The 15,902-nt window shown below is 31.1% G+C and overlaps 1 protein-coding gene across 1 annotated transcript; it reads right to left on the bottom strand.

The window, feature by feature from the left end:
• Positions 1-1,305: 1,305 nt before the first annotated feature.
• Positions 1,306-2,631, bottom strand: LOC107484131 (uncharacterized). The gene has a single exon (XM_016104750.1). It carries the CDS (start codon positions 2,629-2,631, stop codon positions 1,306-1,308), a length of 1,326 nt encoding a protein of 441 aa, XP_015960236.1.
• Positions 2,632-15,902: the final 13,271 nt, after the last annotated feature.

The following is a 15,902-nucleotide window of genomic DNA, read 5'->3' as shown; positions in this document are numbered from 1 at the left end:
TCTCAACCGTGGTTTTTTTCCACTAGTTTATTTAAAGCAAAATCTTGTTTGAATGAAAATTTAGCTTTATATGGTGCTTCGTAATAATGACATACTTTTTGTCTAGAATTGAATGTTTAATTCGCTCTTTGGCAATTTTTGTTATTTAAAATTTGAAACTTGAATCTAAAATTTTATTTCCAAAAATCTGCAAAAAAAGTATACATAAAAATTCTGCAGTTATCTACTAGCCTATCATGTGTTTGATACATTATTTTTGTTGAAAATTTAGATAAATTCTTCACTATGCAATATTTTTTTAAAAACTTTTTTGGGATCTTCCTACCATTCATGTTCTTTTTTAGCAGAGTTCTTGATTTTTTTTTCATGTGCTTTTTGTTCTTTTTTCTTGTTTTGATTTAGGACATTAAGTAATCCAAAGGATAAAGATGGAGGATGCTATCAGATGAGACTATCATACAGTTCAGCAGCTCCCATTTTTCAGTTTCTTGTTCAGTAGGCAGATTTTCGCCTTGCTGCTGCTCTTGGTCTCCTCAGAATCCTAATTTACGTGGTATACATATATCATTTAATTTCTATGCATTTACTGTATTAAATAATTTTATTCGTTTCAATCAATAATAGAAATTCATATAAGTTAAGGTTATAATAGTAAAGGAAAGTAAGCATCAGGCAATTTTACTATGAGTAACTTGTGATAAATATTAGTGTGCTCGTTTTTATGATCTCAAAAATCAGAATATGGGTAAAAAACGTAAACAAGCCAAGGAGAGAATAATTTGACACAAATAAGGCAAAGTAAAATCTGATTCATCAATCAACTAAAGCACATTTCTATGGAGTTTTGGTTCGAACTCAGTTTCCATGTAATTCGAACCAATTAGATTCGAATTACACGTTGTAAACATTTGCCACATAATTCGAACCAAGTAGGTTCGAACTCCAACTCTATAATTCGAACCAATTAGGTTCGAATTAGAGTGAAGAAATAGCCACCAAGTAATTCAAACTAATATGGTTCGAATTACTAAGAATTCGTTCTACACAGCAATTTAAGTTACGAACATAGTTTCTGCATCATGGCTTAATAAAACTCGCACAGTTATTTATTCCGGTGTGCATTAGACATACATTTCGTTTAAAACTGCGGAGACAAAACATATTCATTAACTAAAATCCCATTCAAAGTACATCACACTAACGTTAACAAATTCTATCAGTCACCAACTACAAGTAAGAAAATCGATAATAGTGGAATCTAAACGCGAAATTGAAACAACAAAAGTACCAAAGCCACCAATACACCTAATCATGCCCCCGTGTGTGCTCTGCTCCTCCGAGCTGTGGGCAACTCCGACGTGTGTGGCCGGGCTGCTGACAAAGCCCACATCTCTTTGGCCGGTTCGGATCTGCCTCGTCCATATTGGTCCGTATCCGAGTGGACCTCGAACGACCCTCTCTCGCACGCCTCTTATTGGGGTCAGGGATGACAATCGGCCCGTCATATGGTGGCCAAAAACCCTCCGGAATGGGAGGTGTGAAACCCATCCGATACACACTGAAGACCGAACTAAGACGATATACCTGGTGGACGTAAGGCTCCCATGTAAGCCGTGAGTAGGCACAGCATGCCAGTGCATGGGGACACGGGAAATGAAGTGCCTGGAAGTATCCGCAGTCACATGTCTGAGATGCAAGCAAGACTCTGTAGCTACCCAGTGAGAAAGAACCAGTCGGAGTTGTCTCTGCGACAGTGAACTCGGAGTTATCTCTATCGTACATAGTAACCGTGAAGCACCTAGCCGTCTTCAAGTTGGCCTCTATACACTTCACCAAGTGCTGACTAAATTGTTGTCCGGTTCCCATCTGCGCCTCAGCCTCTCTCCCTTTGCGAACAAATAATTCGGCCAACCTTCCGTATGTTGCCTTCACTAGCGAGCACACAGGAACGTTTCTGACACCCTTGAGGATCGAGTTCACACACTCAGATATATTCGTCGTCATGTGTCCGAATCTACGCCCCTCATCACAATGCTGTGTCCACAACGAATACTCAATCCGGTTCGCCCAGTCACACATCGCTAGGTCTTCGGACCTAAGAATATCAAACCAATAATGGAACTCGACCTCGGTCTTAGCGTACGTCGCATTCACAAGTAGCCTCCTTGCGTCTTTGCCCTTGAAGGTGAAGGCGAAATTTGCCGCAACATATCGAATGCAGAATGCCCGGTATGCAGACGGAGGTAACCAGCCTCCGTCAGGAGCTTCAAGCGCGGCCTTGATGCCGTTATGCCTATTCGAGATAACCAGCAAACCCGGCTGCGATGTCACATGCTCACGCAGGTGGGAGATAAAGAAGGACCATGACTCAGCATTCTCACCCTCGACTAATGCAAATGCAACAGGGAGTATGTTGGAGTTCCCGTCCTGTGCAATCGCGATAAGCAACGTTTCCCCATACTTGCCATACAGATGGGTGCCGTCAATACTAATTAGGGGCTTGCAATGATGGAATGCCTCGATACACGGTGGAAACGTCCAGAATAGTCTGTGAAAATAAGCTCGAGACTCGTCCAACTGTCCACCGACATGAACAGGGCTCGTCTTTAGGACTGCAACAGTACCAGCCATCGTCAACTAGACTCCTAACACCCACCTTGGGAGCTCGTTGTACGACTCATCCCAGTCACCATAGATGAGGGCAACAGCCTTCTGCTTCGCCAACCAGACCCTCCTGTAAGTCGGCCTAAACCCAAAGTGTGTGGCGGTGGCATTTAGGAGCACCTTGATGCTGACGGATGCATCAGCCCTAACCATTGGCATAATGAATGCCGATATCACATGGTAATCCAAACTCCTGTCGTCGCTGGAAATGGAGGTGGCGAGACAAGTATGCGGTCTGTTGTAACGTTTGACCTCCCAAACTCCCTTTCGCTGTCGAAGACTAAGCCGAGTCAACCATGTGCACCCATTGCCGAACTCAGAACACTTGCCCACATACCGGCGATAGTCAGACTCCACGACCTTGTACTGTACCCCTCGACGGATGCTGTAAGTCTTGACACTTAAGAGGGCATCTTCTTTATCCGGAAATTGCTGACCAACCTGAAACTCTGTCAGACCTGCAGACCCTTCAGCATCTCTAGCGCCAAATCCAGCCGGCTGCCCAGGAACCCTCTCCTGCCTCATGGCATCCAAGTCCAAAGAGGAAAAATGTGGAGGGTACTGCTGCGTGCCAGAGCTAGAACCACCGCCCGCCCCAGCAGGCTCACTTGCTCCAACATCATCGCCACTATCATCAGCAATCATATCCGACTCGACATCATCGTCCTCTGGATCATCCAAGAATCCATCTCCAACCCAGCCGGTACAGCACACTGTAAAGAGGTCCGCAGATATTCTCCTTCTCTGACCTCTTCGCCTATACTGCAGTTGAGATCAACAGCGAACGAAGGGGAGGCAACAGGTTGGACGGGTGGCTCGTACGCAGGGATGGAGGAAGATGCAACGGCTGGTCTAGAGCTAGAACCGGCTACCATGGCTGAAGTGGTGGTATTCTAGTTCGAACCCCCCGAGCTGGACACCGCGTCAACCAACTTTTCCAACAGTTCTGGTGTCCTCACCTCTAGAAACTGCCGGCGACAATGAAACATGACCTGTAAGTCATCTTCACTCCCGATTGTGAAACAATCGTACTTTATGGTTTCCTAGAGCACTGTGATTGGAATTCAATAAAAAAAACTTCTTAACCCGTTTCACACCTTCTAGACCATGTTTCAGCAGTACAGAGCTAACAAGGTCCTCATACCTCGTCGTAGGCCTGACGATAATATAGAGAGGATCCTTATCAGTGAACTTCACACCAGAACGAGTTTTCCTCTTAATGAATCTTCTGTGGAGAACCAACACTACAAAACTCTCCTCACTAGCCATCTTACCTCCCCTCTAATGATAGCAACTCACGTTCACACCATATATATACAGGTCTGGTCCTCACTAATTCGAACCAGCCTAGTATGAAATATGGTCTGTGTAAATCGAACCAAGCTGGTTCGAATTACTTAATGTGTGTAATTCGAACCTAATTGGTTCGAATTATAGAGTTGGAGTTCGAACCTAATTGGTTCGAATTATGTGGCAAACGTTTACAATGTGTAATTCGAACCTAATTGGTTCGAATTACATGGAAACTGAGTTCGAACCAAATTGGTTCGAACTACATAAAAATGTGCTTTAGTTGATTGATGAATCAAATTTTGCTTTGACTTATTTGTGTCAAATTGTTCTCTCCTTGACTTGTTTACGTTTTTTACCTTCAGAATATACTCCATAGTACATACATATTTGCTGATTTTTTCTATTTGCATGTTTAAATAGCTATGACATTCCCTACTTTATTGCAACTCCAGAAAGGGGAATCAAGGATTTAGAAGAAACAAAACAGAAGGCATAATTTCTATTAAGGACTCCTAATTATTATAAATTGTACTTGTATAGTAATGTTATTGTTAATCAACTGCACTTAACTATCTTAATTATTTTTTTTTATCCTGATGCATTTTATAACTACTTTATTTATAAGAGATTGATATTTAATTTGATTTAAATTTTATTAATGTAATACTAATTTTTATTGATTATTTTTCTTAAAATTATGCACATTAGAATACATGTAAAAGCATATATTAATTGTTTTTTTTTAATTTAATAAGGATATAACCATGCTTTTAAAAGCGTGGCAATAAATTCCCATCTAGTGATCAAGGTACATATAAGAAATTGTGGCTATATCTTCCTCTATTCGTACGCTTTTGAAGAGTAGTCAAAATCAACTCAATGGACATGTTTTAAAAGTATGGATGTATGTCTACTTTTTGACACGCTTTAAAAATATGGCTATAGGGTTATACATACGGCCACACTTTTAAGCGTGGTGATAGATAAAAGCATAGTGAAAAATAAAACGTGCTAATAAATTGATAAAAGTATGGCAATAGAGCAAGCGCTATGTTTGCATATATGATCCTTTCAAAAGCATGTTGATAGCTTAAAAAGCATGGCAAAAAATTATTGTTACGCTTTTCTCAACTTTTTGGCAAGCATGGCAATAGGCTGTTTTTTTGTAGTGTGAAAGATTTTATTTGAGTATTAAGAGTGCTTAAACTGATCGAAGAATTTATTTGAGTTTAATAAATAAGTTTTTTTTTAATTTCATTCAATATATATCGTTTATTTTTTGTATGTCTATTATTAATTTAATAAAATTAAAATTAGATTTTAATTAATTACAATGTTAAGTTTTATATTAGTTTTTGATGTTATTTCACTTTATAAATTTAATAAATGGTTCTTTTTAGTAGGACGGTTCTCACCGTATAATTTCCATCCATTCGATACGACCATATAAATGAATCCTCCTCATTAATCACGTTCATTGGTAACCTTATAATTTTTTCATCACTAATATTCGAGGGATAAATCTATTGAATTCTCTCTACATTCCACCCCCTTAATATCCACTAATAAATCTTTAACCTTATGAAATTCCTAATCTCGCTTTTATTTAGCTTTCTCTTACCCACAACCCAATTATGTTTTCGAACATCAACCATATTCCTACACCAATGGACGCCATTTGGAATGGATTTTCTCAGTTAAAAAAAATTGAGAATATAAAATGTGATTTTTAATTTTTTATTATTTATTTTTATATTTATTTTTATTTTTATTTATAAAATTAATAATAAAATATCACACTTTATTCTTTTAAGTATTAAAAAAAATTCAAAAAATCTGTTTCCGGACGGCTATCATTCTTTTTAAGAAAATTTCTATCCTTAACAATGCTTCTCCACATTCAAGAATCAATCCTTTCCATTAATTACCTTCTGGTAAGATTGTTCATAAAAATTAGTAAAACTGGTTAATTGTCTCAATCAAATTTAAATAACTAATTTTTGAAATGGTTTATAAATTATAACCAGGTTAAAATAGCGGTTAACCGAATTGGTAAATATCGATTTACAAACCGATTATCCAAAACAAAACCGATTTGATGATTTGGAGTTTTAAACTTAGTTTTTCTAACATAAATATGTTATATATTTAAACCGGTATTATAATAGACTAGCGGCTCAACAGGCACTATCGTGCCTGTTCAGCCGCTTTTCTATTATTTTTAAGAAATTAATTTTATTTTTTTATTAATATATTATTTTCTCTTTAAATTTATTAGATAAGTTTTTTTATTTTAATATTGATGTGATCTTATTTATATCATATTTTATTAAAATTAAAATTACTATAAAAAATCTTTAAATATTAAATTATAAGAGCTCGCAATAGAGAGGTATATATATTATCAGAAAAAATATAATTTAAAAAATGATAATAACATTATCCTAATTTAAAAAGAGTATACATAAACCAAAATATATGTTAGTTATTTACAAAAAATAATTTTTACTTAAATGTCATGAATATTCATATTTGTCTTCGTATATTTTAACTTTTTAAGTGGTAGGTCAAAATATGAATCTAAATATGAAGAGGCCTTCATTTTTTTATAAATAGTGAAAGATAGAAGAAATATGAATGCTTATTTTTTTCGTTTTAAATATCAAACTGTAAGAATAATTAATAAAAAAAATAGGAGAGTATAAAAATTGTGTATTTAGAAAAAATCATTCATAATTCATTATACATCTTCTTATCAATAACTTTTCGAGTTTTGAAAAACTGTCAGATTTATTGACCATAAAAATAATTATATAACCGCTTCAATATTATTCAATTAAAAATTATGTGTAACAAAATCAAAATATAAATTTAAAAATATTATTTACAAATTTAATATTTATAAACGTTATTAAGTTTAATTATTTATTTTTAATAGTATTTAATTTGAGACCGAGATAAAAATTTATATTCAAAAGACTCTTTATCTTCGTGCATAATTCCAATTGTTAAAAAATATTTTATTTTTTTAAATTTTATATTTAATTTTTAGATTTTTTTAATCTCATTATTTTTTTAAAATTTTTAATTTATATTTTTATTATATCCCCTTACTATATTAAACACTATTCTTTCTCTTACTATCTCTCTCTAAACACATACTTGTCATTGTCTCATCACCATTATTATATTTCCTTGTTTTCCTTTCTCATTTTTTCCTTCTCCTTCCACCTTCTCTTCACCCGACCGTAATTAATTATCACCAAGTATTATTATCGCAACTTTCAATCTTGTCTATCACTTTGATTTATAACTATCTATTCTGTTAACTTTTATGAGTTGTTGAAGTTTTGTTAGAAAAAGTAAGACATAAAGCATTTAAAATTTTTATCCAAATTATCAAATTAACTTTTAGAACGTATAAAATTTATAAATTTAAATTAAATAAGATATTAAACAAATTTAGTATGTTGTTATTATAGGTAACAAAATCAAAATAAAAATTTAAAAGCATTATTTACAAATTAACTATTTATAAACGTTATTAAGTTTAGTTATTTATTTTTAATAGTATTTAATTTGAAGTCAAGATAAAAATTTATATTTAAAACACTATTTATCTTCATGCATATTTTTAATTGATAAAAAATATTTTAATTTTCTTTTTAATTTTATATTTAATTTTTTTAAATTATCTTTAATTTTGTTATTTTTCAAAATTATTACTTTATATTTTTATTATATCCTTTTACTATATCAAACACTTTTTTTTCTTATTATTATTCTTTATACACATATTTGTTATGGTCTCATCGCCATTATTATATTACCTTGTTCTCCTTTCTCATTTTTTTTTCTTTTCCTTCCACCTTCTCTTCACCCGACCGTAATTAATTATCACCAAGTATTATTATTGCAACTTTCAATCTTGTCTATCACTTTGATTTATAACTATCTATCCTGTTAACTTTTATGAGTTGTTGAAGTTTTGTTAAAAGAAGTAAGATATAAAGCATTTAAATTTTTTTTTCAAATTATCAAAATTTGATGTCAATAATCCTAAAAAACAATATCAAAATATATTACTTTTAACTAAAATAATAAAAAAATACATAATTGTAAGTTTTTAAACTAATAATTATAAATTTAAGTCGCAATTTAATATAGTACATTGGGACAAAAAGGCAACCATTGCTATTCATATTTGACTGCTATTATCTAAGTTTTACATTTATTTTATTGTGCACATTAATTTAAGTGTACTTTATTATTTTATTTTACATGTTTTGAAATAATGCCATTGTATTATAAGGATGAGATTAACTTTCATAATCTAATGCGAATCTTTTTATTATTTTGTTTAAAATAGTTACTTAAAGTGAAACACTATATAAAGAGAGATAGAAAACTTTTAGATTTATCGTTCTGGTTTGCTTCTTATTAATCCTCACTTAATATACTCAAATTTAATGGCTTTGATGGTAGTGAATTTTTGTAATTAGTTAAAAAATTTTAACTTTTTCTTTCTCTCTCTCCGATCTTGAACAAACTCAATTTTATTATTAAATAGTTTTTTAAGTTCAGACTTCAGAATATTTTTAACTTTTTGTATAAAGGTTAGACTTAATAAATTACCAAAATTCAAACCTATTCTCTTAAACTACTTCTTGATCGTATAATTAGAATCGTTTAAACGGAAGATCATTAGACCCTTAAAGTTTTTAAAGTAAAAGAAAAATACAATAAAATAAATTAATTAAAAATATATTAAAATAAAATGGTTTAAAAAATAGAATATATATATATATATATATATAGAAAAAACAATAAATTAAAACTTACATGGCTCATAAGTTAGAAAAATAAAGAGAAGAAAATAATTATAAAGGTTAAAACAATAAAAAATGTATAACATAGTTTTTATTTTACCACATTTAAATGTTATATGTAAATCTAATAATTAATAAAAATAATATTATCTAATGTAAAATAGATTAAAAATAAAAAGAGATTAACAAAATCAATTAACAAAATTCTAAAAAATTAATTAACAAAGTTTTTATATTGCTACATTTGTTGTGTTATATGTCGAACTAATAATTAATAAAAATAATATTATCCAATGTAAAATAGAATACAAATAAAAAAAAGAAGTTAACAAAATATGTGTGAGAAATTCTCATTCTACTGATAGGTGTAGGCTTTTTTTTTATCTTTTATATGTTAATTATGTGACAAATAAATAATATAAAATTAACTAATTTTTTTGCAATACAATTTAGGAAATTAATAAATGTCAACCATAGTACTCTATATAATTAAATATTAAATCCAGTACTCTACATAATTAATAGCTTAGATAGTTTAGGAAATTAACATATTAATGTTTTTAAAGAATGTTTGATGGGTGCGAATTTTCTTGCGTCCTATATATATGCCAATCAAATAACTTAGCCAATATGTAAAATAAATAATATTGTGGTAGACAAAATTAATAATTTAATTTATTTTCAAAATAAATATTTATGTATTCAAATTTTGAACATAATACTCTACATAATCAATATTTAAAAAATTAAAAAAATATTATTACAAAGTAATTTAAAAAAATAAGTTAACAAAATATTTATAGAACTCTTTCATTCAATTACTGATAGGTAAGGACATATAAAAAACATAAAACACATATCAAATAAAAAGAAACTGTTTTCTTTCTGCATCAAATTGATAAGACAAAAAAAATATTTCTTTCTACATTATAATTGATAAAAAAAAAGACATAGTAGTATTTTAATATGTCAAAATTTGAGAATAAATTAAAAAGACAGATGAATGATTGAAAATATAGATTAGATAAGTAAACTAAAGAGAAGAAAAGATATAAGTGGATGTTATATGTGAAAATAGTAACCGCTGTAAGACTAAATGAAATTAACAACCGCAGTTGATGAAGGCAATGAAAGAAGACGAAGGCGAGAGTGTTGAAGAAAGGAGAATACTAGAATAGCAAGAAAAATACAGAAAAGTAAAAACTAAACTACTGAAAGGATAACGTACTCAAAACAAAAGGATATAAATTAAAATTAATATAAGATTAAACAAAATATGAACATGATAAAAAATGAAGACAATGACAGAACAAACGATATAAACTAAAACTAACATAGAATTAAACAAAGCATGAAGATATTGATAGAACAAACGATATAAACTAAAACTAACATAGAATTAAACAAAGCATGAAGATATTGATAGAACAAACGATATAAACTAAAACTAACATAGAATTAAACAAAGCATGAAGATGATGAAGAATGTGAAGATATTGATATTCATACCAGTCCATTTTCTTTTTATTTATTAGCAATTTACAGACTGTCTTACATTTTTTAAAACTGTCATTTTAGTGGGAAGTTATTGGATTTTTCAAAATAAATTTTATGTCTATTTTGTCATTATAATTTAGTTTCCAAAATAGTTTATTGTAGGATTAATATAGTCCAAAAAATTGGACACCAAAATCATAGTCAACTCTCTGTATTGGCTCTATATATTGTTGTTAGACGTATAATATATACTAGCGGCTCAACAGGCACTGACGTGCCTGTTCAGCCGCTTTTAGAGAAAATAATATATTAACAAAAAAATAAAATTAATTTCTTAAAAATAATAGAAAAGCGGCTGAACTCGTGCCTGTTGAGCCGCTAGTATATATATATATAGAAAAAATAATAAATTAAAACTTACATGGCTCATGAAATAGAAAAATAAAGAGAAGAAAATAATCATAAAGGTTGAAACAATAAAAAATGTATACCATAGTTCTTATCTTGCCACATTTAAATGTTATATGTCAATCTAATAATTAATAAAAAATAATATTATCTAATGTAAAATAGATTAAAAATAAAAAAGAAATTAATAAAATCAATTAACAAAATTCTTATTTTAGGTCGCCAAATTATTTGAAAAATCAATTAACAAAGTTTTTATATTGCTACATTTATTGTGTTATCTGTCAAACTAATAATTAATAAAAAATAATATTGTGGTAGACAAAATTAATAATTTAATTTAGTTTTAAAGTAAATATTTATGTATTCAAATTTCGAACATAATACTCTACATAATCAATATTTTAGAAAATTAAAAAAAATTATTACAAAGCATTTAAAAATAATTAACAAAATATTTATGAAACTTTTCATTCAATCATTAATAGTCAAAGACATATAAAAATATAAAAACAGATATCAAATAAAAAGAAACTGTTTTCTTTCTGCATCAAATTGATAAGACAAAAAAATTATTTTTTTACATTAAATTGATAAAAATAAAAGGAGATACAGTACTATTTTCATACGTCAAAAGTTGGGAATAAATTAAAAAAGCATAGAAATGACTGAAAATATAAATTAGATAAGTAAACTAAAGAGAAGAGATATAAGTGAATGTTATGCGTAAAAGTAGTAACTCAATGAAATTTGCAACTGCAATGGATGAATGCAATGGAAGAGGATGGAGGCGAGAGTGTTGAAGAAAGGAGAAGAACAGAAGAGCAAGAAAAATATAGAAAAGTAAAATCCAAACTGCAGTGGATGGAGGCAATGGAAGATGCGTTGTTATATTTATAGAAGTAACAAAACTGTTTTCATTTTAGTGGGAAGTTAATAGAAGTAACAAAACTGTTTTTATTTTAGTGGGAAGTTATTAGATTTTTTAAAATAAATTTTATGTCTATTTTGTCCTTATAATTTGTTTTATTAAATAGTTTATTGTAGGGTTAATATAGTCCAAAAAAATTGGACACCAAAGTCATGGTCAACTCTCTGTATTGGCTTTATATATTGTTATAGATAAAAAAAAGGATAAAATCATTTTTTTAAGTGTAAAAAATTAGGTTATAAGTTAAAATGATTTTTTATAAAATTGGTTTTTAAATGAAAAATTCAATTTTAAACGAAGAAAATATTTTTTCAGATGAAAATATTGGTTTTTAAATAAAAAATGAATTATTTTTAAAATTTGTTTAAAATGAAGTTGTTATTTTTACAACCAAAATAACCAAATTTTCTATTTAAAACCAGTTTTTTTTTTTTTGGTATTGAAAACTAGTTTAATTTATTATTCTAAATTAAATTTTTAGTTAACCAAAATAAATTGTTTCTTTTTTGTTAAGCTTGACCATGTATACTCTTACACTAAAGCTTTCAAGCCTCTAGCCAAAATGGCATTAGAATTATTTAACAATCTCCATGTTTATTTAGCCAAATAGGCAAGGTTTCGGCTTTCAAATTCCTTGAACCCCTCCAATGGGGAGCGATAAACTTAACTTGTCTGAAACAAAGTTTGTTGGATTCATCACCAACAAAAGTTAAAGCCCACTAAATCATCCACCACTTCTCTCGGCTCCATTGGTTATTTCACCACCCAATGCTTAATTTCAAATATCATGTACTACATTTTTTTTTTAAGAGAAAGGGGTCAAAGACCCCGACAAAAAAAACAAACAGCAAACTAAAAACACAAAAGAGAATTACTTTTCACCTCTTAATCTGAAGATTTCCATGGCATCTGAGGAGAGAGTCTGAATGGTATATGGTAGGGGAGCATAAAAAACATGAAGCCCATAAAAAAGTTCTTGTTTTTTTTGGCTAAAATATCTGCCACCAAATTTATTTCTTGAAGTAAGTGATTTCAATGCATCTGAGAGATTCTTTTCAGAAGAATAATGATGTCTTCAATGAAAGTTGCACACAGATATTAGGATGGGCAACTATTTTTAAAGAAGTTAATGACCATCTCGAAATCCGATTCAATAATCACATGATGAAATTCATTTGTGGTAGTAATATAAAGACTTTTAATTATTCCTCATAATTCAGCTTGTATAATCGAACATCTCCCTAAATTGCAAGAGAAATCTGTGACAAACCTACTCAAATGATTACGGAAAACACATCTACAACTTGTATTCCCTCTCTGATGGAAGAAAGAACCATCCACGTTGATTTTCTCGGAGAATACCATCGAATCAGATCACCATTAGTGTTGAACTTCTTTGGAGTTAGCGTTGAACTTCATTGGAGTAATGCTGACCTTCATCATCACTAGGCCAAATTCATAACTTCTACTATTAATAGACACAGCCATTCCCTTCAAACACATGCTTGTCTCTAGAATATCACAAAGATGATAGAGTCACTTCGAATCAAATAGGCCAGTCACCAGGAGTAGACAGGTTTCGAACAAGCCAATCCATCTGCTTAAAGTTGAAAAAATCTCTTAGGCGAATTTTGGGCTACAATAAACGTCAGGTTTCTCTAGCAAAATGGCAATCGCGAAGCACATGCATAGCTGTTTCATTACTATGAGGGCACCGGGGGCAGGCAGCATCTTGAGACATGTGTCTTCTGTACCTTTCGGCATTAGTGAGAATAGCATCATGAGCTACTAACCATAAAAATTAGCAGATCCTTTCCGGGCCTTTCCACCTCCAGATAAGCTTGAAGATACAGTTTTGTCCTCCCGAGTTCTCTTGAAGCGAGTTATAAGCAGATTTCAAGAAAAACATTCATCAGAGGAGTTTGCCCATGCAATTTGGTCACCTTCCTTCCAAGCCGAAGGTGGAGACATAGCCACAATTTTTTGAACCATCATCTCCGGAAGCAAGCTTCTTAGTTTATCCACATCCTAGCCACCTGAAACGGTAAGAAAATCTGTAAGTAAAATTCTTGAATCAGAGGTAGCACTTACTTGAGGGTGAAGCTTATTAAGGCTCTCTAGATTTGGCACCCAGTTATAATCCCAAAATCTTATCTGAGATCCGTCGCCTATACGCCAAATCGAATTAGACTGGACTTCTTCCTAAAAGGAACAGATACCCTTCCACAAATTGGATTCATTTTTCCTCCTGCTCATGAGAGGAACAGTGTCATTTTTGCATCTATATTTAGTCCTCAGGACATTCGTCCAGAGAGAGTCTTTTTTCTCGATCAAACTCCAGCCCACTTTCATCATGAAACTTTCCCATCTCGATCAAACCCCAGCCCATTTTTTCTAAACTAACAAATTTTTCTCGGTCAACGTTTAATTTGTTTGTCACTTAAGCAAACCAATAAAAATAACCAAAGTATTCAAACCTCGGGTGGTCTCTCAAAGGAATTGTAGGGAAGTATACTTATTATTGGTTATGGAAAGTATTTTTGGGATTTTTAATTGATGAATAAGGAATGTAAATAAAAAGAAAATAAACTAACAACTAAGAAAAGTCCTAAGGGTTGAGAATTGGAATTCCTATCTTCATTATCATTGTTAATTGTGATGGTAATTATCTTTTGCTCTCACTTAGTTAACCTCTAGCAACTGAAGGAAAGTTAAGTGAGCAAAATCGACTTAAGTTCACAATTCCTAATCAAAGACTAGATTTAGTGAAGTTTAAGCCAACTAGCAACTTTCAATCACCAATCAACAAGAGACTTTGACAATTCAAGAGTCTCCAAATTACTCAATTCAAGCCAAGAACACAAAAATCTAATTTAAAATCCAACCAAGCATTTTATCAAACACTTGGAAGGTGTAAAAGGAAAGCATGGTAAAATTACAACAATAATAAAATCTAACAACCACCAATTACAAGAAATTAACAATAATAACTGAAGAAAGCAATAATAACATGAAATATCTCAAATTGCATTAAATGAAAATCAAAAGCAACAAAGTGTCATAAACATAAGGGCAACAAAATAAAGGAAATGACAAGTAAAACTAGAAGAACAAAGATGTAAGAACAATAAATTGTAAGGAAATGTAAATGAAACAAGAATTAAATCTAAATCTAAGGAGAGATCTAACCTAATTCTACCCTAATTCTAGAGAGAAGAGAGAGCTTCTCTCTCTAGAATATAACTTAAAGCATAATACTAAACTAGTCCTAATAGCTCTCTCCTTTGTTCCTTCATGAATTTTGCATCAAATAGCTTCAAAAATAAGTGGATTTGGGCTTCAGCAAGTCCAGAATCGCCCCCAGCGTGTTGACTTTAATGAGGTCACGTGACGCTTGTCACGCGTACGTGTCGCTGACAACTTTCTTCATCACGTGTATGACGATTGAATTTTTGACGGTTTAGAATTTCTCAAATAAAATCTCGTCGAAGTATAGTTTCTAAACCAAGCAATAATCCTTTCATACAAAAAGTTGTTTGTCACTAAAACAAACCCCTAAATTTATAAACCGAAGTATTGAACCTCGGGTCGTTCTCCCTAGGAATCACAATAAAGTGTCTTGTTATTGGTTTGAGTTGTTTTGGGGTTTTTGGATAAGAAGCATGAAAAGTAAATGGCAATGAAAATAAACTAACAACTATAAAAGGCTCTTGGCAAGGTATGAAAATTAGAAGTCCTATCCTAGTTATCTTTCTCAATTGTGATGAGAATTGTTCATTGCTACCACTTAGTTAACCCTTACTAAATAAAGGAAAGTCAAGTGGATGAATTGACTTGAGCCACAAGTCCTAGCCAACTCCCAAGGAAAGACTAGCTTTAGTGCACTCCAAACCAATTAGCAATCTCTCCAATTACCAATCAACAAAGGAATTAGATAACTCAAGTGTCACTAATTACTCTACCTAGGCCAAGAGGAACAAAATCTATACTATATCTAGAAGAGGCATTTCAACAAACACATAAAAGGCAATAAAAGTAAACAACATAAATTGCAAGAATCAAAGAGAGATCTAACTACAAAGGTAAGAGATCAACAATAGAAAAGCAAAGAAAACACATTATGAATTACCTCTTATTGAATTGAAAGAAAATAGAAGGAACAATAGTAGATCTACAACAAAAACACAAGAACAACATAAAGGAAATTACAACAAAAGAATAGAAGAAGAATGAATCCAACAACAAGGAATTGAGATGTAGAAGTAGAAGAAAGCAAAGAT

Source organism: Arachis duranensis, chromosome 1, assembly GCF_000817695.3.
Source record: "Arachis duranensis cultivar V14167 chromosome 1, aradu.V14167.gnm2.J7QH, whole genome shotgun sequence".
Classification (NCBI taxonomy): domain Eukaryota; kingdom Viridiplantae; phylum Streptophyta; class Magnoliopsida; order Fabales; family Fabaceae; genus Arachis; species Arachis duranensis.
Note: the sequence above shows the minus strand (reverse complement) of the source record. Positions and strands in the feature narration are given on the sequence as shown.

Excerpts from the sequence above, each read along its gene's own strand:
- LOC107484131 (XM_016104750.1), bottom strand. The coding sequence starts at position 2,631 with ATGGCTGGTACTGTTGCAGTCCTAAAGACGAGCCCTGTTCATGTCGGT.